Source organism: Lissotriton vulgaris, chromosome 3_1, assembly GCF_964263255.1.
Source record: "Lissotriton vulgaris chromosome 3_1, aLisVul1.2, whole genome shotgun sequence".
In the NCBI taxonomy this organism is placed as follows: Eukaryota; Metazoa; Chordata; class Amphibia; order Caudata; family Salamandridae; genus Lissotriton; species Lissotriton vulgaris.
Window position 1 is genome coordinate 1,407,789,020 of NC_141689.1, and position 16,693 is coordinate 1,407,805,712.

Below are 16,693 nucleotides of genomic sequence, written 5' to 3' on the forward strand. Positions count from 1 at the left end.
ACCTGGCCACTTACAAGCATTTGAAATCAACAAGTACTCGTGTAGTGTAATGTATTTGAAAAGTGTTTTCTGATTCCTTGGATTCAATAAGACTTTCTGTCTTCCACAACTCGTTTTAACCTTGATCCTTCTGTGTCTAAAAACATTAAAACCTCCCCTTTTAAAATAATAAAACAAACCTTAACCCGCTACCGCGTGAACATTTCTTCCATATAATTTCCATACAGGGTTAACATGATCTCTGTGCAAAATACAATATAGACCTGTTAAATATAAATGTTTGTGAGGCATTAAAATCTGATGTCATTTGTTGTGTTGTCACTTCCTATGAGGTCACGGTTTGTGATGTTGTGATGTCACTTGCATGCTGCTTAACTTGATTAGTCCGCCCCACCCACACTTGTTTGTTCGGACTTATGCTGTGCCCTGAACGTAAGTAAAGGGTGCCGCAAGAGCAACTGTCAAGTGACATGGGGGCGTACCAGCGCGCAGAACATCTTAAGTGAGATAGAGTAGATAAAACAGGACTGTCTATGACTCCCGGCGGGACGAAGATTATACCAAGGAACAGCGGCTGCTCTATCCATAAGGGTCAGGTGACGGCAATAACTGTAGTAACTCTTCTATGTCCATAGTGCGCGAGCTCCATGGTTGCCATTGCGTGCTTCTGTGGTGGCGAATGCACCTGAGGTCGACGTCAACGCGCAAATACCTGAGAGTCGCTGCGCGTCACCGTGTAGCAGGGCGAAGACGCGGTGCTGCTGTTTATCTGAGTTGCTGCACGCGTAGGTGCGTGCACGCGCGCCGACTGGAGCACCAGTAACATCAACAGCAGTCTTACAGCCCTATTCCCCGTCTAGAGTTTAGGGAGGTTATCCCTTCCTGCACAGCGATCGGAGAAGCTAAATCTGACTTCAGCTTGCTGTCCTTCGAGTGAATTTCCACGGAGTGCAGGTCGAGACCCCACCCAGGAAAAGCCCTTCCCTTACCCCGTACGAGGACTGACCCTCAGCATGTCAGATGTGAGATACAGAACCGGGGTCGGAAGAGGAGGTGCCGGAGACGGCTCGGGTGTGCCCGTGTCGGAGGAGACACCGATTCACAAGGTGAGTGGAGCCCCCAACTCTCCTGAATGCTTTGCGTAAGGCTGCTGCAAGATTTGTATGTTAGCAAATAAGTGTTCGCTGAAGCAATATATCGTGCAGCTTTCCCCGACATGTTCTGTCCGGTTGCTTCACCATACAATTAATAGTTTCTTGTGAGTTTCGTAACTCTTTGCACAACGTTTTCGAGACTGTTCTTTTCAAACAGCCGTAAGACATTAGACTTCCCTGTAATCGAAAATGTGGCATGCGGGGTCCAGAGCGTGTCATTCATTAAATTGGGCATCATTTCTGGCCGAGCTCTCCGTGATTTAAATGTCACGTAAGTGCGGAGCCCTTTACTGACTACACTTGCTATCATTTCAGCCCTGTGACCTGCAGAAAAACGCATGTAAGGGCGGGGCATGGTGGCTCATCTTAGTGCGACACCCAAGAGCCAGAGGATACTCGTGTTATTTGCATTAATGATGTAGTCTTCAATATTAACACGATCCCAAGATTATTTTTCAAATCACTTGCATGGGACTCCCATGCAAGTGATTTGAAAAATAATCTTGGGATCGTGTTCGCACTCCCATGATGGGAGTGCGAGAGGTTTTCAAAGCACTTGAATGGGAGTGCGAGAGGCAACCATCCCGTAATACAATATGAGGAGTGTTCCAGCGTATTTTCGAGACATCCCGTTGTCCCCGACCTCCAAATCATGCTAGTTGTTCACATATCACTGCACAATTCTTGCATTGTCCTGCTTTCTCCAAGAAGGCATCATTCTGTCGCATGAAACGTGTAGGAACCCTTCTGAGATCTTTCACTAAAGGCACATGTTAGAAAACTTCTGTACTGTGCCATTTGAACACAAACTGCCCGTTCCAGATATTGTACTTAATTCCTGTTTATATTGAATTGTATCACTACTAATCCACTAAAAGTGCACATTTCTTAGTATGCTGGGTCAGTGTTCACTTGATACATACGGGACGAGGGACTGCTTAAATGGAATAGTACCATCAGCCTATTTTTCTTTAAAAGGACAATGCTTGGGGCTTATTAGAATGTGTAGTTTCCTTTACGTGGGTCAGAACTGAAACTTATTTATCAAAGTATGTATATATGTTTTTTTTATTCAGAACAGAGGCTCTCATGCAGGGCCGGTCCTAGAACTTTTGGGGCCCCGGGCGAAAGGGAAGATGTGAGGCCCCTCTAATTTGCATGTAACACTACAAGAAGTGACCACAGAAAGTGACATTGCGGGACTATTGATCTTATTTGGCATCACCGAAGAGACCTAACGTGGATATCAGTAAAATGACAAAAAGATAAATATACAAATGAAATACGTCCATATATTTTCAAACTGTATTAAATGGATTACATTTGTCACATTGGATGGAAAAGCTAGTTCCAGGTCTTAGAAAGATGAATGTTTTTTCACTCAATGTTAACTGATCGTTTCCAGATGAGTGCTTGATAGAAATTCCAGTTCTGTCTCATGAAGGGGGGAGATCCTGTTGAGGTAATGAGGGGCGGGATCATTCAAAATATAAAATTACACAAAAGCAAACCTCGCACATTTCAAAAGTCTCCCTTACCATTTTGTGTCATTATGCTGCCACCTTAGGATGACATTAATACTAAGTAATTTCTTTTAACGTAAATCTTCTCACCAGTATACCACACGCACATGCTAGGAGTCGTAGGACAATCTTTTTTGTGTGTGGGCTCTTTACTTGCCAGAATTATGTTGAGTGCAAAAACACAACACATATAATACAAAATTACAAGACACCATTGCGAACAAATTAAGATTGGACATAAATAAAAAAAGACCTAGAACAACCGAGACCACTACTAAATCATACATTGACTTGAAGGTATGCTGCTGATTTAAGTTTTTTTTTTTTTTAAATCAAAGTTTTTGATTTGGTGTTAGAAATGCAAGTGGCCGGCTTTAGCGCTGGTGGAGCCCTATGCAACAATGTTTGTTAGTGCCCCTAATTACTTCCTCTGCCACGGATTCCCTCACTACCACCCTTTAACAGTGCCCCTCGAGTCTCCATAACCACATTCTCACTGAGATGCATTTAATTTGATTTACAGCGCTACTGATACCAGTGTAGGGTGTCGGAGAAATGTATATCACACACATTATACAGAGACAATCTCTCATAAATGTCTAAATCACTGTATAGGAAATGTTACATAAGACAAAGGACTACAGGGTGTAGGAGTCATCAGACAATCATGTTACTAGGCATTATAGTTTATTAGTGATTGGTCTGGATAAACACAAACTCTGAATTTAGAACGTAATACCATGGTTGGAGGTTCTCTTTAATAGCCAGAATTGAATTATATCCCAATGAACCCTTTTTGCAACATTAAGATAACCAAAGACTGGGGAAAAAACATAATCCTCCAATTTATATCTTGAAGTTTGCATGCAGCTCTTAGATGACAGTTAATAGCTCACTGTTCAATGTTAGGATTTTGACTTATTAACTGACTTATTTACAATATGTGCACTTTGTGATCTGCATGGTACATGTTCTTTACAGCAGGCACATTAATCCTCTGCTCTACCTTTCCACGAGTCAAAACTTCCACTAGACTAAACTTCGATCTCTCTCAAGGAGGAACATTAATCACTGGAGTGATCATGACATTTTTATTGTTGCCGAAAATTGCTGGAGGCCAGAAAGGAGGCAGCAAGTGCTTTTAAAAACATAATATACTTGCAAAGATGACGCCCCCACCTAAAGTGAGCGCTCAGTGCGATGTCACCGGTCCCACCGCCCTAGAGCCTCCCTGCTCAAGGGTCCTGTGACCTCAATGACTGGGTCACTGACCATCTAGGGCATTGGAACTCACAAACTTTCTCTGGGGGGGGGGCAAATTTACAGTGTGGTTTTTGGCCGAGGGCCGCACCGGTGGGGGCGGGGTCAGAGGGGGAAAGCAAAAAAAAATTGTGACCATAAGGTTTCACACAGGTCCCTGCAGCAGATGCCTTTGTCCACTGAGCCACCAGACCAGCATACCCACATCTCTTTCTCTCTCTCCTTCTGTCTCCCTCCCTTTATCTCTCTCCCTCCCTGTCTCTCTCCCTCTGTCTTTCCCCCTCCTTATCTCTCTCCTTCCCTCTGTCTCTCTCCCTCTGTCTCTCTCCCTCTGTCTCTCTCCCTCTGTCTCTCTCCGTCTGTCACCCTGCCTCTGTCACCCTGCCTCTGTCACCCTGCCTTTGTCACCCTGCCTCTGCCCCATCTCATAAAAGCAAAAGTAGTGCTTCACTGGCAAACTCTTTAAAGTGGCACTAATGTGCTTTGGGTTTGAATAAAATCAATGTTGCCACTTTTTTCGATCCACACTGTCTTGCTTTAGGTATTTTTCAATTTTAACCTTTATTTCTGTCCGTCCCGAGGGAGCACATTTAAAGTGAAGCATGTCAGAAAAAGACAACCTTTCCAGCAAGCATGTTTTTTTTGGTGGGGGGACAAAGAAAGGAAAGAGGGAGTAATGGCTACAGGGCACAAGGAGGGGGGCCCCACACCTGGATCTTGCTCTAGTGCCTAGAGGCCCAGGGAAAGGGGGCCCCCCTCCCCTGGGCCTCCAAGCAGTAAAGAAGCATTTCGTAAAACACTAACGTGACAGTTCTACATCCATTTTAAATGCACATTCCAATAAAAAAAAATAGGCGATACAAAAGTAAACACGAGCCAATTGATCTGGCTGCTCCCTCCTCCCCTCACCCACCTCTCCTTACCTGTGTCTGGCTGGTTCTGCTAACAAAGGGGGCCTTCTGTCACCTAGCAACAAAATGCAGAAAGGCAATGGCCGGTACTTAGCAGAGGTGTTGCCTCCCCCTGACACTGTGAGCACACACAATTGCTCGCCCAGTTGCGGTGCAATCCCTACTTTGTTTGTCCCTTGCCCCCCACCCCTGTGCACCCAGGAATGCCATCACACCCTGACAGCAAGGTCAAGACACCTCGCATTTGTAATTTGATTGCGTGGGGCAGGGGGCCCTGGAGGTTAACTGGGAAAGCATGGCCTTTCACGGTGAAGCAGGGGGCCCCCTGAGCGCGAGGCCCTGGGCGGCTGCCCACACTGCCCATGCCTAGCGCCGGCCCTGCTCTCATGACATTGACATATTACATTACAATCAATGGCGGGTGGATACACATATGACAAATAGACTCATACAATTCAGTGTGAACGTCACTATTCTGCACAATGAAACCATAGTCCTTACATAATCTTATGATTGCATGGAGGCATTTTGCGTATCCCACACTTCCCCTCTGTAACTCCTCCACGCCCCCATACCTTGTTCCATTTCTGAGGGCAGCCCCTGCTTTTGTAAATCACTCTTTCAGCCCATTTGGCACCAGTCCAGGTCGTGCGTCCATTCTTCCACAGTCAGCAAGATTTCGCTGCCCCACAAGCGAGCTATGTTCCGCTTGGCGACCATGCTCGCCAATGCCAGCCAGATCTTATCCCACTTGGGCCAGGTGGTGTCACTCGTTACTCCCAGGATATGCCATCTGGCCTCCAACGGGACCTCGGCCCCAATCACCTCGGACATAATGGCTGCCAAGTTAGACCAGTATGCCCTGATCTTAACACAGTCCCACAAAATGTGAAAAAAGGAGCCTTCCTCCCCATACCCTCGCAGGCAGAACCTTGAATCAGCGTAGCCAATACGATAGTGTTGTGCGGGTAGTGTATGAGCGGTGCAGGACGCGCAGCTGAACCAACCGGAACCTTGCCCAGATTGCCACTTCTCTGGGACTCTGCAGTGCCTCCCTTCAATCATCATCCTCCTCTAACAGCCCCACATCAGACTCCCATTTTTCACGCAGCGGCTCCAGGGGATTCGAAAGGTTGTTGAGAAGCTTTTTATACGTGAGGGAGATGGCCTTGTCTATCATTGGATCTAACAGCACTCTATCTTCTAGCGAGGCATAATCCGGCAGTTGATCGCCCTTCTGAAGATAAAGAAGGACGGCGTGTCGCACTTGCTGATAGAGCAGGAACTCTCCCCCTCCCATCTGGAATTACCGTTGCAGAGCAGAGAACTCTTAACACCTATCCTCGTTTCCATAGGTCTCCTAAGACATCGATTCCTATCAGGCTCCACCTGCCCAGGCCCTTCAATTTTGCTACCTCCGACAGGTAGTCCCCGCCCACAATGGGGTTTGGGCCGTGAGTTTCGCCTCCCAACCCAGCACTTTCGTCGCTTTCCACCAAATTCCCACAACCATAGCCATCTGGGCTAGCAAAGGCAATCTGCGCCCACCCTTACGTCCAGGTAGGTACCACTACCCAAGACCATACGGTCTACTCTATAGGCTGGTTCATCCATTGGGCGAATACCCACCCATTGATGTTTACCAGCTGCGTCGCCCAATAGTAGTCTCATGTCTGGGACAGCCAGCCCCCCTCGTACACCCCTCTCTGGAGCTTCCGTAGCGAGATTCTCGGACACCCACCACCCCAAAGCAACGTGCGAACCTCCGAGTCGATCACCCGGAATATTTTCTCCAGGACCGGAAAAGGGGCACTCTGCAAAACATAAAGGAGGCGGGGGAGGGCCATCATTTTAAATAGGACAGCTCGCCCCATCAAGGAGAGTGGGAGAGTCCTCCAGTGCGCCACATCTGCATGTAGGCGCTCCAATTGGGCCTGTATATTCAGCCTCATAAATTCCTCCTCTGACGCCGTGATCCAGATGCCCAGGTACTGGAAAGTGTCCTTCCATATCGGCCCTCCGCAGACCTCACCCAAATCCAGGGGAGGCCCTGCAAGCCAATGACCCAGAGATATATCCCAGTTAATACAATAACCAGAATGCTCCCCGAACGACCGTAACAATAGCATCAGTCTCGGGATGGAGACCGCAGGCTCACATCATCTGCGTACAGCGATATACGCTCCTCCCAACCTCCACCCAGATCAATCCCTCGGACTATGGGATCGGTTCTAACCCAGGTCGCCAGCGTCTCGAGGGCAAGGGCAAATAGCGTCTGGGAGAGCGGGCACCCCTGCCTTGTCCCTGAGCCCAGCTGAAACTCCCTGGAGAGGGTACATTTACGCGGACCCTCGCGAGCGGTGCTGTGTAGAGAAGCTTTACCCATGCCATAAAAGTATCACCAAAGCCCATTCTGGCAAAAACCGCATATATGTAATGCCATGCCATGTGGGTATTAAAGGACAGGAGAGCCGCGGGCACCGCAGGACTGGTGGACACCGACTGTAGCACCCCGAACAGGCGCATTAAGTTGAGCCTGGTGTTTCTGTGGGGCATAAAGCCCGATTGGTCCGGGTGAATCAGGGATTGGATTACTGCCCTTAACAGGGTGGCCAAAACCTTGCCGAGAACCTTGGTTTCAAAGTTAAGAAGGGAGATAGATCTACAGAAGCTACACAAATCCTGTTGTTTGCCTGCTTTATCAATTACAACTATCATGGCTAACCGAAGGTCCCACTGGAGCGACCCGTCCTCCCTGGCAGCGTTGAACATATTCAGCATGTGAGGGGCGATCCGCCCCGACACACATCGGAACGCCTCTGCAGGAAACCCGTTTGGACCCGGGGCCTTTCCTGCCTGCAAATGGCTCATGGCTGCCTCTAACTCTTCCATTATAATGTCAGAGTCCAAGAGATCCTTATCCTCTTAGGGTCAACACCGAGAGGGGTATATCACTTAAAAAGGCTATGCACCCCCAATCTTGTTTCTCTGTGTGCGGTTGATAGATGGATTCGTAATATTTTGCAAACGCCTCCGCTATAGCCGCCCCGGCATCCCCCGTGGCCCCGTCATCCCGCCGGATCCCCGGGACCCAGTTGCGATCCCTATCCCTCTTCTCTAGCCAACCTATCATCCTGTTCGCCTTGTCCCCAAGATCATATACACGCCGCTGCGTGGCAAGAGCATGAGACCGTGCCTGGTCAGTCAGCACATCCCTCAGTTCTTTCTCTTTGAGGCGCAGCACGTGCCTATTGCCCAGCTCCTGCTCCCGGGTGTCCCCCCGGCCTGTTCTAGGATTTGAATTTCAGTTTCTAGACCATCGACCTGGGCCTGTTTCTCCTTCCTCCTCTTACCTGTTGCAGCCTGCACAAAATCTCGAGCGACAGTCTTAAAAGCCTCCCAAACTGTACAGTGAGACCTAACCAAGCCCCCATTCTCATCAAAATAGAGATCAACCTGATCTCCGAACTTCTCCTGAAACTCCTGATCCTTAAACAGGAAAACATCCAATCTAGGAGGGGTGGACCAATCGCGTACTGGACCTCTCATCTGCATTTCCACCAGGGAGTGGTCAGATATTCCTCTGGCTTTATGGCAGCTGCTATGAAAGAGCCCCATGTGTCCCACCTGCGTGAAGAGACAGTCAATCCTAGACCCCGACCCATGAGCTGCCGAGATGTGCGTATACTGTCGAAGGTGGGGGTTGTGCGCCCTCCAGAGGTCCACCAAGCCCAGTGCACTAACAAACTCCCTAAGCTGATGTCCCGCCCCCCGATCAGATGGTAGCCCTGACCTATCCACCTCCCTGACCATCACATCATTCATGTCCGCTGCCATGATTAAGACTCCATCTGGCAATTCTAGGAGCAACTTCCCCAGATCTGGAAGAGTAGTGCCATGCAAACGTGGTGGAAAATAAACCGAGCAGAGGTTGATCGTGTAGCCCTCCTACCGCCCGGAGATAGCCGCCTAGCGCCCCAGTGGATCAAACCATGTACGATTAACTACGAGTACTAGGGAGTTCCTCACCAGGATCCCCACCCCCCTGGAGCCCGAAGTGAAGCCTGCATGTGCCTGCAGTGTGTATCCAAATCTATTGAGGGCCTTATAATGGTTTCCCACTAGATGCGTCTCCTGGAGGAAGACTATATCCGGGGCATGTCTGTGGAGGTATTGAAGGACCATGGTGCTCTTGATTTTGTTTTGCAGACCATTGAAATTCCAAGATAAGCTGTTAATCTTTTGTGTCGTCGACATGTCATAATGCATGAATCGCAAACAGTAGGAAACCACTCGTCCCACCCCACTACCACCCTCATGTCAGTCAACCCTACTACTGGAGCCCCTTGAAAACAATTCTGCAAGAAACAAAATACATAGATCAAACAACCAACTCTTCCACCCTACCCAGCACTCCGCTCCCACCCCCGCACTGCTACCCTGCCTCCCAGGTCAACATGACCCAGAGTACCCCAACCAGCAGAGCGCCTGTCGCCCATGAAAATGAAAACTTTGGGGATGTGCTTGACGACCAAACAGGCCGCCCAGGGATGACAACCAGCCCATCCACCCTAGGGTTATCAACCGCAGCATCTCGGACCCGGGGAGATCAAAGAAATAATAGGAGCAAAGCAAGCCAAGGCATCAATGCAGCCAATCCGGCCCCTTTTGGGGTCAGTGTAAGACCAAATGTCTCGCTCACCAATCAGTCATGACAAATAACCCCCTGCACAGCAACTTCCCAACAGCGGAGCGTTCATATATTACATGCGCCTCCATGTGGGTCTCCAGACTGCAACTTTTTTCACCGCTTCAGCCAAGGTCAGGCAAGGCAGACAGGCTCCTAGCCCTCGCGCCACCAGGCCTCCGGATCGTGCCCTGACGCCGTCTGCCCCTCTCCGTCGATCCCGTAGAGGAGGCCGGGGACCGTTCCGCCGTGTCTCTCCAGCCTTCCCCCGTCTGCTGATTATCGCAGTAGTGCACCTGCTCCTCCAGCATGCAAAGAACTCCTTTGGTGACATGAAGAAGTAGGATTTCCCATGCTGAAGAACTTTAAGGCGCGCGGGAAAGAACATCATGTACTTGATACCATGAGTCCGGAGCTCCCTCTTGACGGCGTCGAACGATCTACGCTCCTGCTGGACCTTGATAGTGAAGTCCGGAAAGAAGCGGATAGTAGCGTTTTCAATCCCCAGGTCCCCATGCTGTCGCGCAGCTTGCAAGATGGCGTTGCGGTCCCTATAATTCAGGACCCTAGCGATAATCGTTCTGGGAGGAGCGCCTGGGCGAGGAGGGGGAATCGGGGCCCTATGCGCTTGTTCAATTACAAAGAACTTGGAGAGTCTCTTGGGCTTCAAGTGGTTCAAAATAAGGTCCTCCAGGAAGAGGTCAACGCTCGGCCCCTCCATTTTCTCCAGAACTCCTACCACGCGCACGTTGTTCCTCCGGGCCCTCCCTTCTTGGTCCTCCAGCTGGGCTTCTGTGCACTTGTGCTGTTGAGTTAACCGCTGAACCTGGTCCTGCAGCTCCTTGGTGGTCTGCTGGAGGTCAGCAACCGCAATTGCATTCTGAGTGGCTTTCTCTGAGGTTTTTATTCAAATCAGCCCACAGGAGTGCCATGTCCATCGATACAGTGTCTATCTTGGTCTCCAATGTCGCCCTCAGGGACTGGATCGTCTGCATGATGGTGGCCAGGGACGGCTCCGCGGTCCCAGAGGCTCCAGGGGGTCCATCCTCCGCCCCCCCAGTGGGAGCCGTGTAGTTGTCCATGGTGTTTGTTTGCCTGGTGGTGGACTTCTTGGGGCGCATGGCGGTCCCCGCGGTGGTTCCCGTCACAGGCTCCTACCACAGTCGCTGCACCACCCCAGACGACCAAAGCAGCCCAGGGAAAGAGCGTCCCACTGCACACTGTTGCTTTCACGAAAGGGAGCGCAGGTTATGTCTCACCACCTCTGCGTCGTGTGTGTCCGTGCCTGGACTCCCTTTCACAGTCCTCCACTGCCGCACTTGAACTCGGTCCACGCCCGGCCCACCTCCTCCGCCAAAATATGCCAGTGACCATGTATGCCAGCCACCAGGCCGTGACCTGCCCACACCACACCAGCAGGGGCCCAGGGGCTGACAGGACAGTGTTCAGGAGCTCCAGTCCCTCTCACCAGTCGCAGGCCTGCTCCACTCAACGTAGGCTGAGACCCGGCCAATATGGTCCCTTCCCTGCACCCGGTACCTGGATGCGTGGCTCCCAGCAAGCCAAATGCTCCTCCTGGGCCGTAGGGGGCAGATGCAACACAGAGGGCGCAGGAACAGGCCTTGCCCCCCCCCCCCCCCCAACCCGGGGGCAAGAAGCAGCCAGGCGGGCCCCCCCACTGTCCGCTGGCAGAGCCCGCTCCTTCAGAAGTGTAGAGGCCGGCGCGCGCCCTCCCGGGCCGGCCCGTGCTGAAAATTGAGGCCGGTGCTTCAGGCTGCGAGCAGGCCCCGTAGGCCTCAAAGGTGCCGATCCGAGCCGCCCGACGTGCCAGGAAGAATTTAGGTGTACCGCTCGACTCCGGAGCTCACCGCGAGTCGGGGGACGCTCTTATGTTGGTGCCGTAGCAGGATGAAAAGGCGGATATGCAGGACTTTAGGAGCACACCCGGCCGAGCCTCGGTGTTAAGCGGCCATCGTGTTCGCCGCCAGGCCACGCCCCAAAGTATGTATATTTTTAGTATCCTTCCCAAATTCTCCACTATCCCAATTTTGATTGTCAGATCCTTCTGGGACTGATCCATTTAATAGTTTACTAATCCCCAGACTTCACCTTCATATTCTGGGAAGCACTGAGAGATTTAATGGGATACAGGATATGGTTACCCTGACTACTACGTATCAATCAAAAGTTATCCTAAAACCCTTCATGCCGAAGGACTACCATGTAGACTCAAAATCTAAAAGGGGGGACCCGGATTTGGTTTCTGTGGACCCTCACACACACTATTGGTGTCATGATTTATCATTGGGTCTAATCCTGGTCTCTACAGTGAGCTCAACCATTTTCCAGGGGGCACTTTTGATATTCTTTTTGGACGTGGTCTACGATTGAGAGATAAACATTACTGAAGGGCGCCCCAGTATCCCTTTAATATTGGTGCCCTTAGCAGGGCACAAGTCCAAAAACAAAAAAAGTGGCGGGACTAACCTAGTTAGGCAGCATGCAAGTGACATCACAGCACACAGCACAGCACACATCATCTGATTTGGATAGAAGGTGCACACTTTTGTAAGCCACACATAAATAGCTTTAGCTGCCTGCGCTTTACAGAGGTAAGACCACTCTCTTATGCTAAGTATTCTTACACAGACTTACTCACCTGCACTCATTTTAGGAGATTGGGGCTCATTTTTCACCGACAGACGATGACTCAAAGCAATAGAGAAAGACAGAAAGGGAAGATAGGAGAGAGATAAGAAAACAAAGATGAATGCATAAAAGGGTCTGAAAAAAGAACCTGCAAGAATAAGCAATTTTAGTGTAGTGAAAGAAAAAGGTTATTGTAACCTTGGCATTCAGCAAGACCCTAAGAAAAAGTTTGCATATTTTTTTTCTCCTAAAACCACGCATAAACTATTGTATGAGGCTATTTCTTCTTTGTATGTGTGCTGCAGAAAGCAGCATACATGCAAAGAGGAAATAATGAGGAGAAATGGATATATTTCTTCATGCTATGCCAGCCTCGGGTAGACTCGCCAGTTTGGTGCAAGCCTATATTTACAAGAGGTTATAAATATGGTTCTGTGTCAAAATACATCGATGAGTGCACAGGGAAGCCCTAGAACCACCCATATAATGCCTATCTGACGCAGGGTAATGCAAGGCAGGGCAATGTGTGATACTGTAAATCCCAAAACATATTTTACGTCTGGGATGTGCCTGAAAAGTGACCTAACCCTGACGTAAAATCTGGGCCTCAATTTATACACTTATTTTTATTTACACTCTGCCACAAAAATAGTGGCTACAGGAAGAAACTGACAGTAAATCTGTTCTGGTTAATTGGTCGCAAAGACTGTATTTTAAAATATCCTATGGGGTTAAGGCACCTGCTGCAGAGATCTGTGTGTTCCAGTAAATCTGAATGAATAATTGTAAGATAACGCTTAATGGAGGTTAAGGCACTTGGTGGAAAGATCTGTGTTTTGTCTAGCCTCTGTTTTGATTCAAAGTAGCATAGAGGGTTAATTCAAAGCGCATCATGTAACATGCAAATGACAGATTTTATTTTATGTAGCTAGGTAAGTGGGTTACTGCTTTGAAATACAAAGATCCTATTTTACTTGCATTTGCTTTGTTAACCTTTTAATTTTAGCCCAGTGAGCTATGGAAGATGATATACGACTTCTACACCTTGTAATCCCCCCACTGTTTTATGTAACACATCCTGTTCAATGATTTACAGATGCATATGATTTATTGTAAGAGTAATATGCAAGTGTGATGTAAAGCGTTCAGACACCCTGCATTTGGATGAGTAGGACTATACAGGAAAAAGTAGTGGTACTTAAATTATTTCAACGCCTCCTCAGGGGTATTAAGCGCTATATAAAATATATTTATTTTGTGTAAATACTGGGAAAGACCAACACATTTGACATTCTTACAGTGCATGCATATCTCGCAAACAGAGCCTGAACAAAGTGAAAAGCTGCCTCTAAAGTATTTGTGAAATGCTACCAAGGTGTGAGCCTTTGTTTCATCTCTACTGCAGTTGCTTCTAGGTGTGAGGCTCCTGACTGCTCCCAGCCAGGAGAATTACAAAAAAAAGGCGGCCTGATGACCCCTCGAATTGGGCCTTTGTTATGGGGCCAGCTGGAGTCTGAAATAAGAGAGTCTACTCCTTGCCTGCACGTTGTTGCTTATCGAAAGCAGACAACAATGGGCAGGCACTGCTGAATGTGTCCTGGTCTTTGAAAATTACACTGGGACGAGTTCAGCACATTATTCAATGGGGCCCAACTTCTTGGCAGGGTGTACAGTGTCCACCTTGTTAAATTAGTGGGTGGACACTATCCGCCCACTTGTACCCCCGACTTGAGCCCTGGCCAAGATTATAATGACAAGGCAGATGTTTTAAGAGGATTAAGAGTCCTCACACTCTAATGTACGTAGACATGTTTCAGCTCATTCGGTTAGGCCACTTTGCGTCTGATGCTTTAATCAGTACCTGTGTAGATGGCCCGCTGTTTGTCATATCCTTTAAGTTATCATAAACATAAGATTGAGAATCTTTAACAGCCAACATATAATACACAACATATAAAATATACTCGGAGGCCTATTCACCTGTTTGTAAAATGAGCATATACTAATGCCTGGAACAAAGGTATAATTATAGGCAGAGATATTGAATTTGGTCTCTAGTGACATCTGTACTGCTGCTGTGAACTATATTAGGGGTTACCCTAGTCATCAGAAAGCAGTGCAGGTAAAGATAGTTATAGAATGACGCACACTTACATTTTTATATTAAATGTGGAAAACATTTTTTAGAAGGGATGAACTGTTCTCAAGCTGGTAATGTCACTATGGCATGATGATGACATGGCTTAATGTTTTAATATCTCAGGAACATGATATTGAATTAGGTTTGCTTTTATAATACTAATGAGTGTACCTCCATCTTAAATTGCTCTGTATTTGATTATGTGCTCCTGTGAATTGTTTGATTAATCAATTATATCCTCGCAATGAAGATTAATTGCTGAGAGATGCACCAGTTTAATGACACCTATTTAGGTTTTCCAGTTTTAAAATCTTAAATATTGTATGTGCACGTTTTTATCACACCCATTTCAATGAGTCGTATTGAGCGGCTCATACTAGAAAACAATACAGACAATCCGGGGGAGATAACGGACCCCTAAGGTGCCCCTTTTTAAGGATTTTTTTTTTCTTTTGAGGTTTTAGTTTTTTTGGTTTTGGTCTTAGTATTGTGGTTGTACTTTGACAATTCGATGTATCAGGTTTGGAATTGTTTGATATATTTACACTGTTATGAGCTGTGATTCGTATTTTTTAATCTTATATGTATTTGAAATGTTTTTGCCCTGTGCACTTTTCTGGTTTATTGAACCCAAATAAAGTTGATCGATTGAATGTGGTATGATGGCATCCATTCACAGGTATTGGTTTCAGGTACACAAAATCAAGGCATAACCTGCACACTAAAACCTTGCATGCGCTTAATGAGTCAGTGTATCCTCCCACATACGAATACTATGCACCTGAAAACAATATTGACAGACCATTAAATACATTTAGTGAGTATTCATTGTGTCAACCTGTAAACCACTTCTAACACTGTAAAGTGAAAAGTGATGGTACTTCATATGAACAGAACCCAATCATGGCTATCCTTTCTCTTGGTGGTATATAATAATACCCTTCTACAACAGGCAGGGGGACATCCCCCCCATCGCCACACTCTGTTTTGAAATGTGAGAACATAAATGCATCAGTTAGTTGCCGGAATCCCCAGTCTGTGTTGTCACATGTCATATGCTTAAATAAAGGACTGGACTCACACTCCAAGGGTACCATTCCATTGGCAGTACCTAATGCATTATGTTGAGTCCTCCTTGATGTATACCCTCTCATCTAGGATGGTTTTAAGTGTTTGTTGCTCCCATCACGTCCCGTTCCTCCTGTTTGGCGATAGGCCTCATTTCTACGGGTTGTGTATTGTGGGTCAAGTGGACACAGGGTGGGCAACCTGGGCGGGCGAGGTCAGCTACCTTCATTCGTCCTTGGGGGCAGGGGAACTTTAGTAAGCCAGAGCACTTGGCGATATCTTGGGCATGTGAGTTCTGTGAATTTGGTGGACAAGAATTCTATGGTGTGCCCCATGTTTTATCAAACTTAGGGAGAGAGCGTGTGAGACCAGCTGTAATCTTCTCCATCCCAAATGTTTCCCATAGCTTACATAACCAGTCCAGTCGAGAAGGTAACTCCTCAGTTCCCCACCCAGACAGCAGCGCCTGCTTGGCTGCTCTCAGAACCAGGGTGATTGCTTTGCCGCAGCAAGATCTAAGATGGTACATCAAGGCGTTGGGGAGCCCTAGCAATATGAAGGAGGGGAGTTTAGGTAGATCAGTGGTGTATATGCGGTCTATTTCCAAGGATTGCATCCCAGTAACCCTATATCTTCGGACATGACCAAAGAATGTGTGTAAGAGTGCCCATTGGCGCCAGCATTGCTGGTTCCCTCCCGGTTTCCATCTGGCTATCCTTGCTGGCGTATAATACCAATAATGTGTACTTTTTATAAACATCTCTTTACCAGCTGTACTGCAGGAGGAGGCTCTGTCTCTGTGTATAATAACTTGTCATTCCTTGGAGGAGAACTTGTGCTCCAATTCCATCACACCCCTTTCGTCAAAGAGATCACCAATGCGCTTGCAATTGGCCTCTTGCCAATGGAGCTAACCATTCCCCATGCTTGCCGTGGGAAAGTCTGGGTTGCCTATAAAGGGGGTCAGGGGAGACACGGGTTGAGAGGCAGCACACCACCTGTACCTAATCCCACACTCCCAGGGTGGTTCTCAAGACCGGTGACTCATATACCCCGCTGGGTCAGTGCCTTTCGGGGGAGCCATGGGACTTTCCTGATGTGCATGCCCGCTATCGAGCGGTCAATGAAGGACCAGTGCTTCTCCGACTCCAATTTGTACCACTTGAGCATATAGCGAAGTTGTGCCACCTGGAAGTAACGCTCTAAATACTAGACACCCAGTCCCCCGTCTTCCTGCTTCAAACTGTTAGACCTCCGGCGTCCTGCACAGTATCTTGGAGTCCTCGAGAGGGCTGAGTGTC

At 48.0% G+C, this 16,693-nt stretch overlaps 1 protein-coding gene across 1 annotated transcript in view; it reads left to right on the forward strand.

Annotated features, from left to right (window-relative positions):
* The first annotated feature begins 402 nt into the window (after positions 1–402).
* CDS1 (CDP-diacylglycerol synthase 1) overlaps positions 403–16,693 on the forward strand; it is a 955,907-nt gene continuing 939,616 nt past the window's right edge. Inside the window, exon 1 of the mRNA XM_086961872.1 lies at positions 403–1,106. Coding sequence (XP_086817998.1) covers positions 1,014–1,106 — 93 coding nt within the window. The 5' untranslated portion in view covers positions 403–1,013. The remainder of the gene's footprint in view (positions 1,107–16,693) is intronic.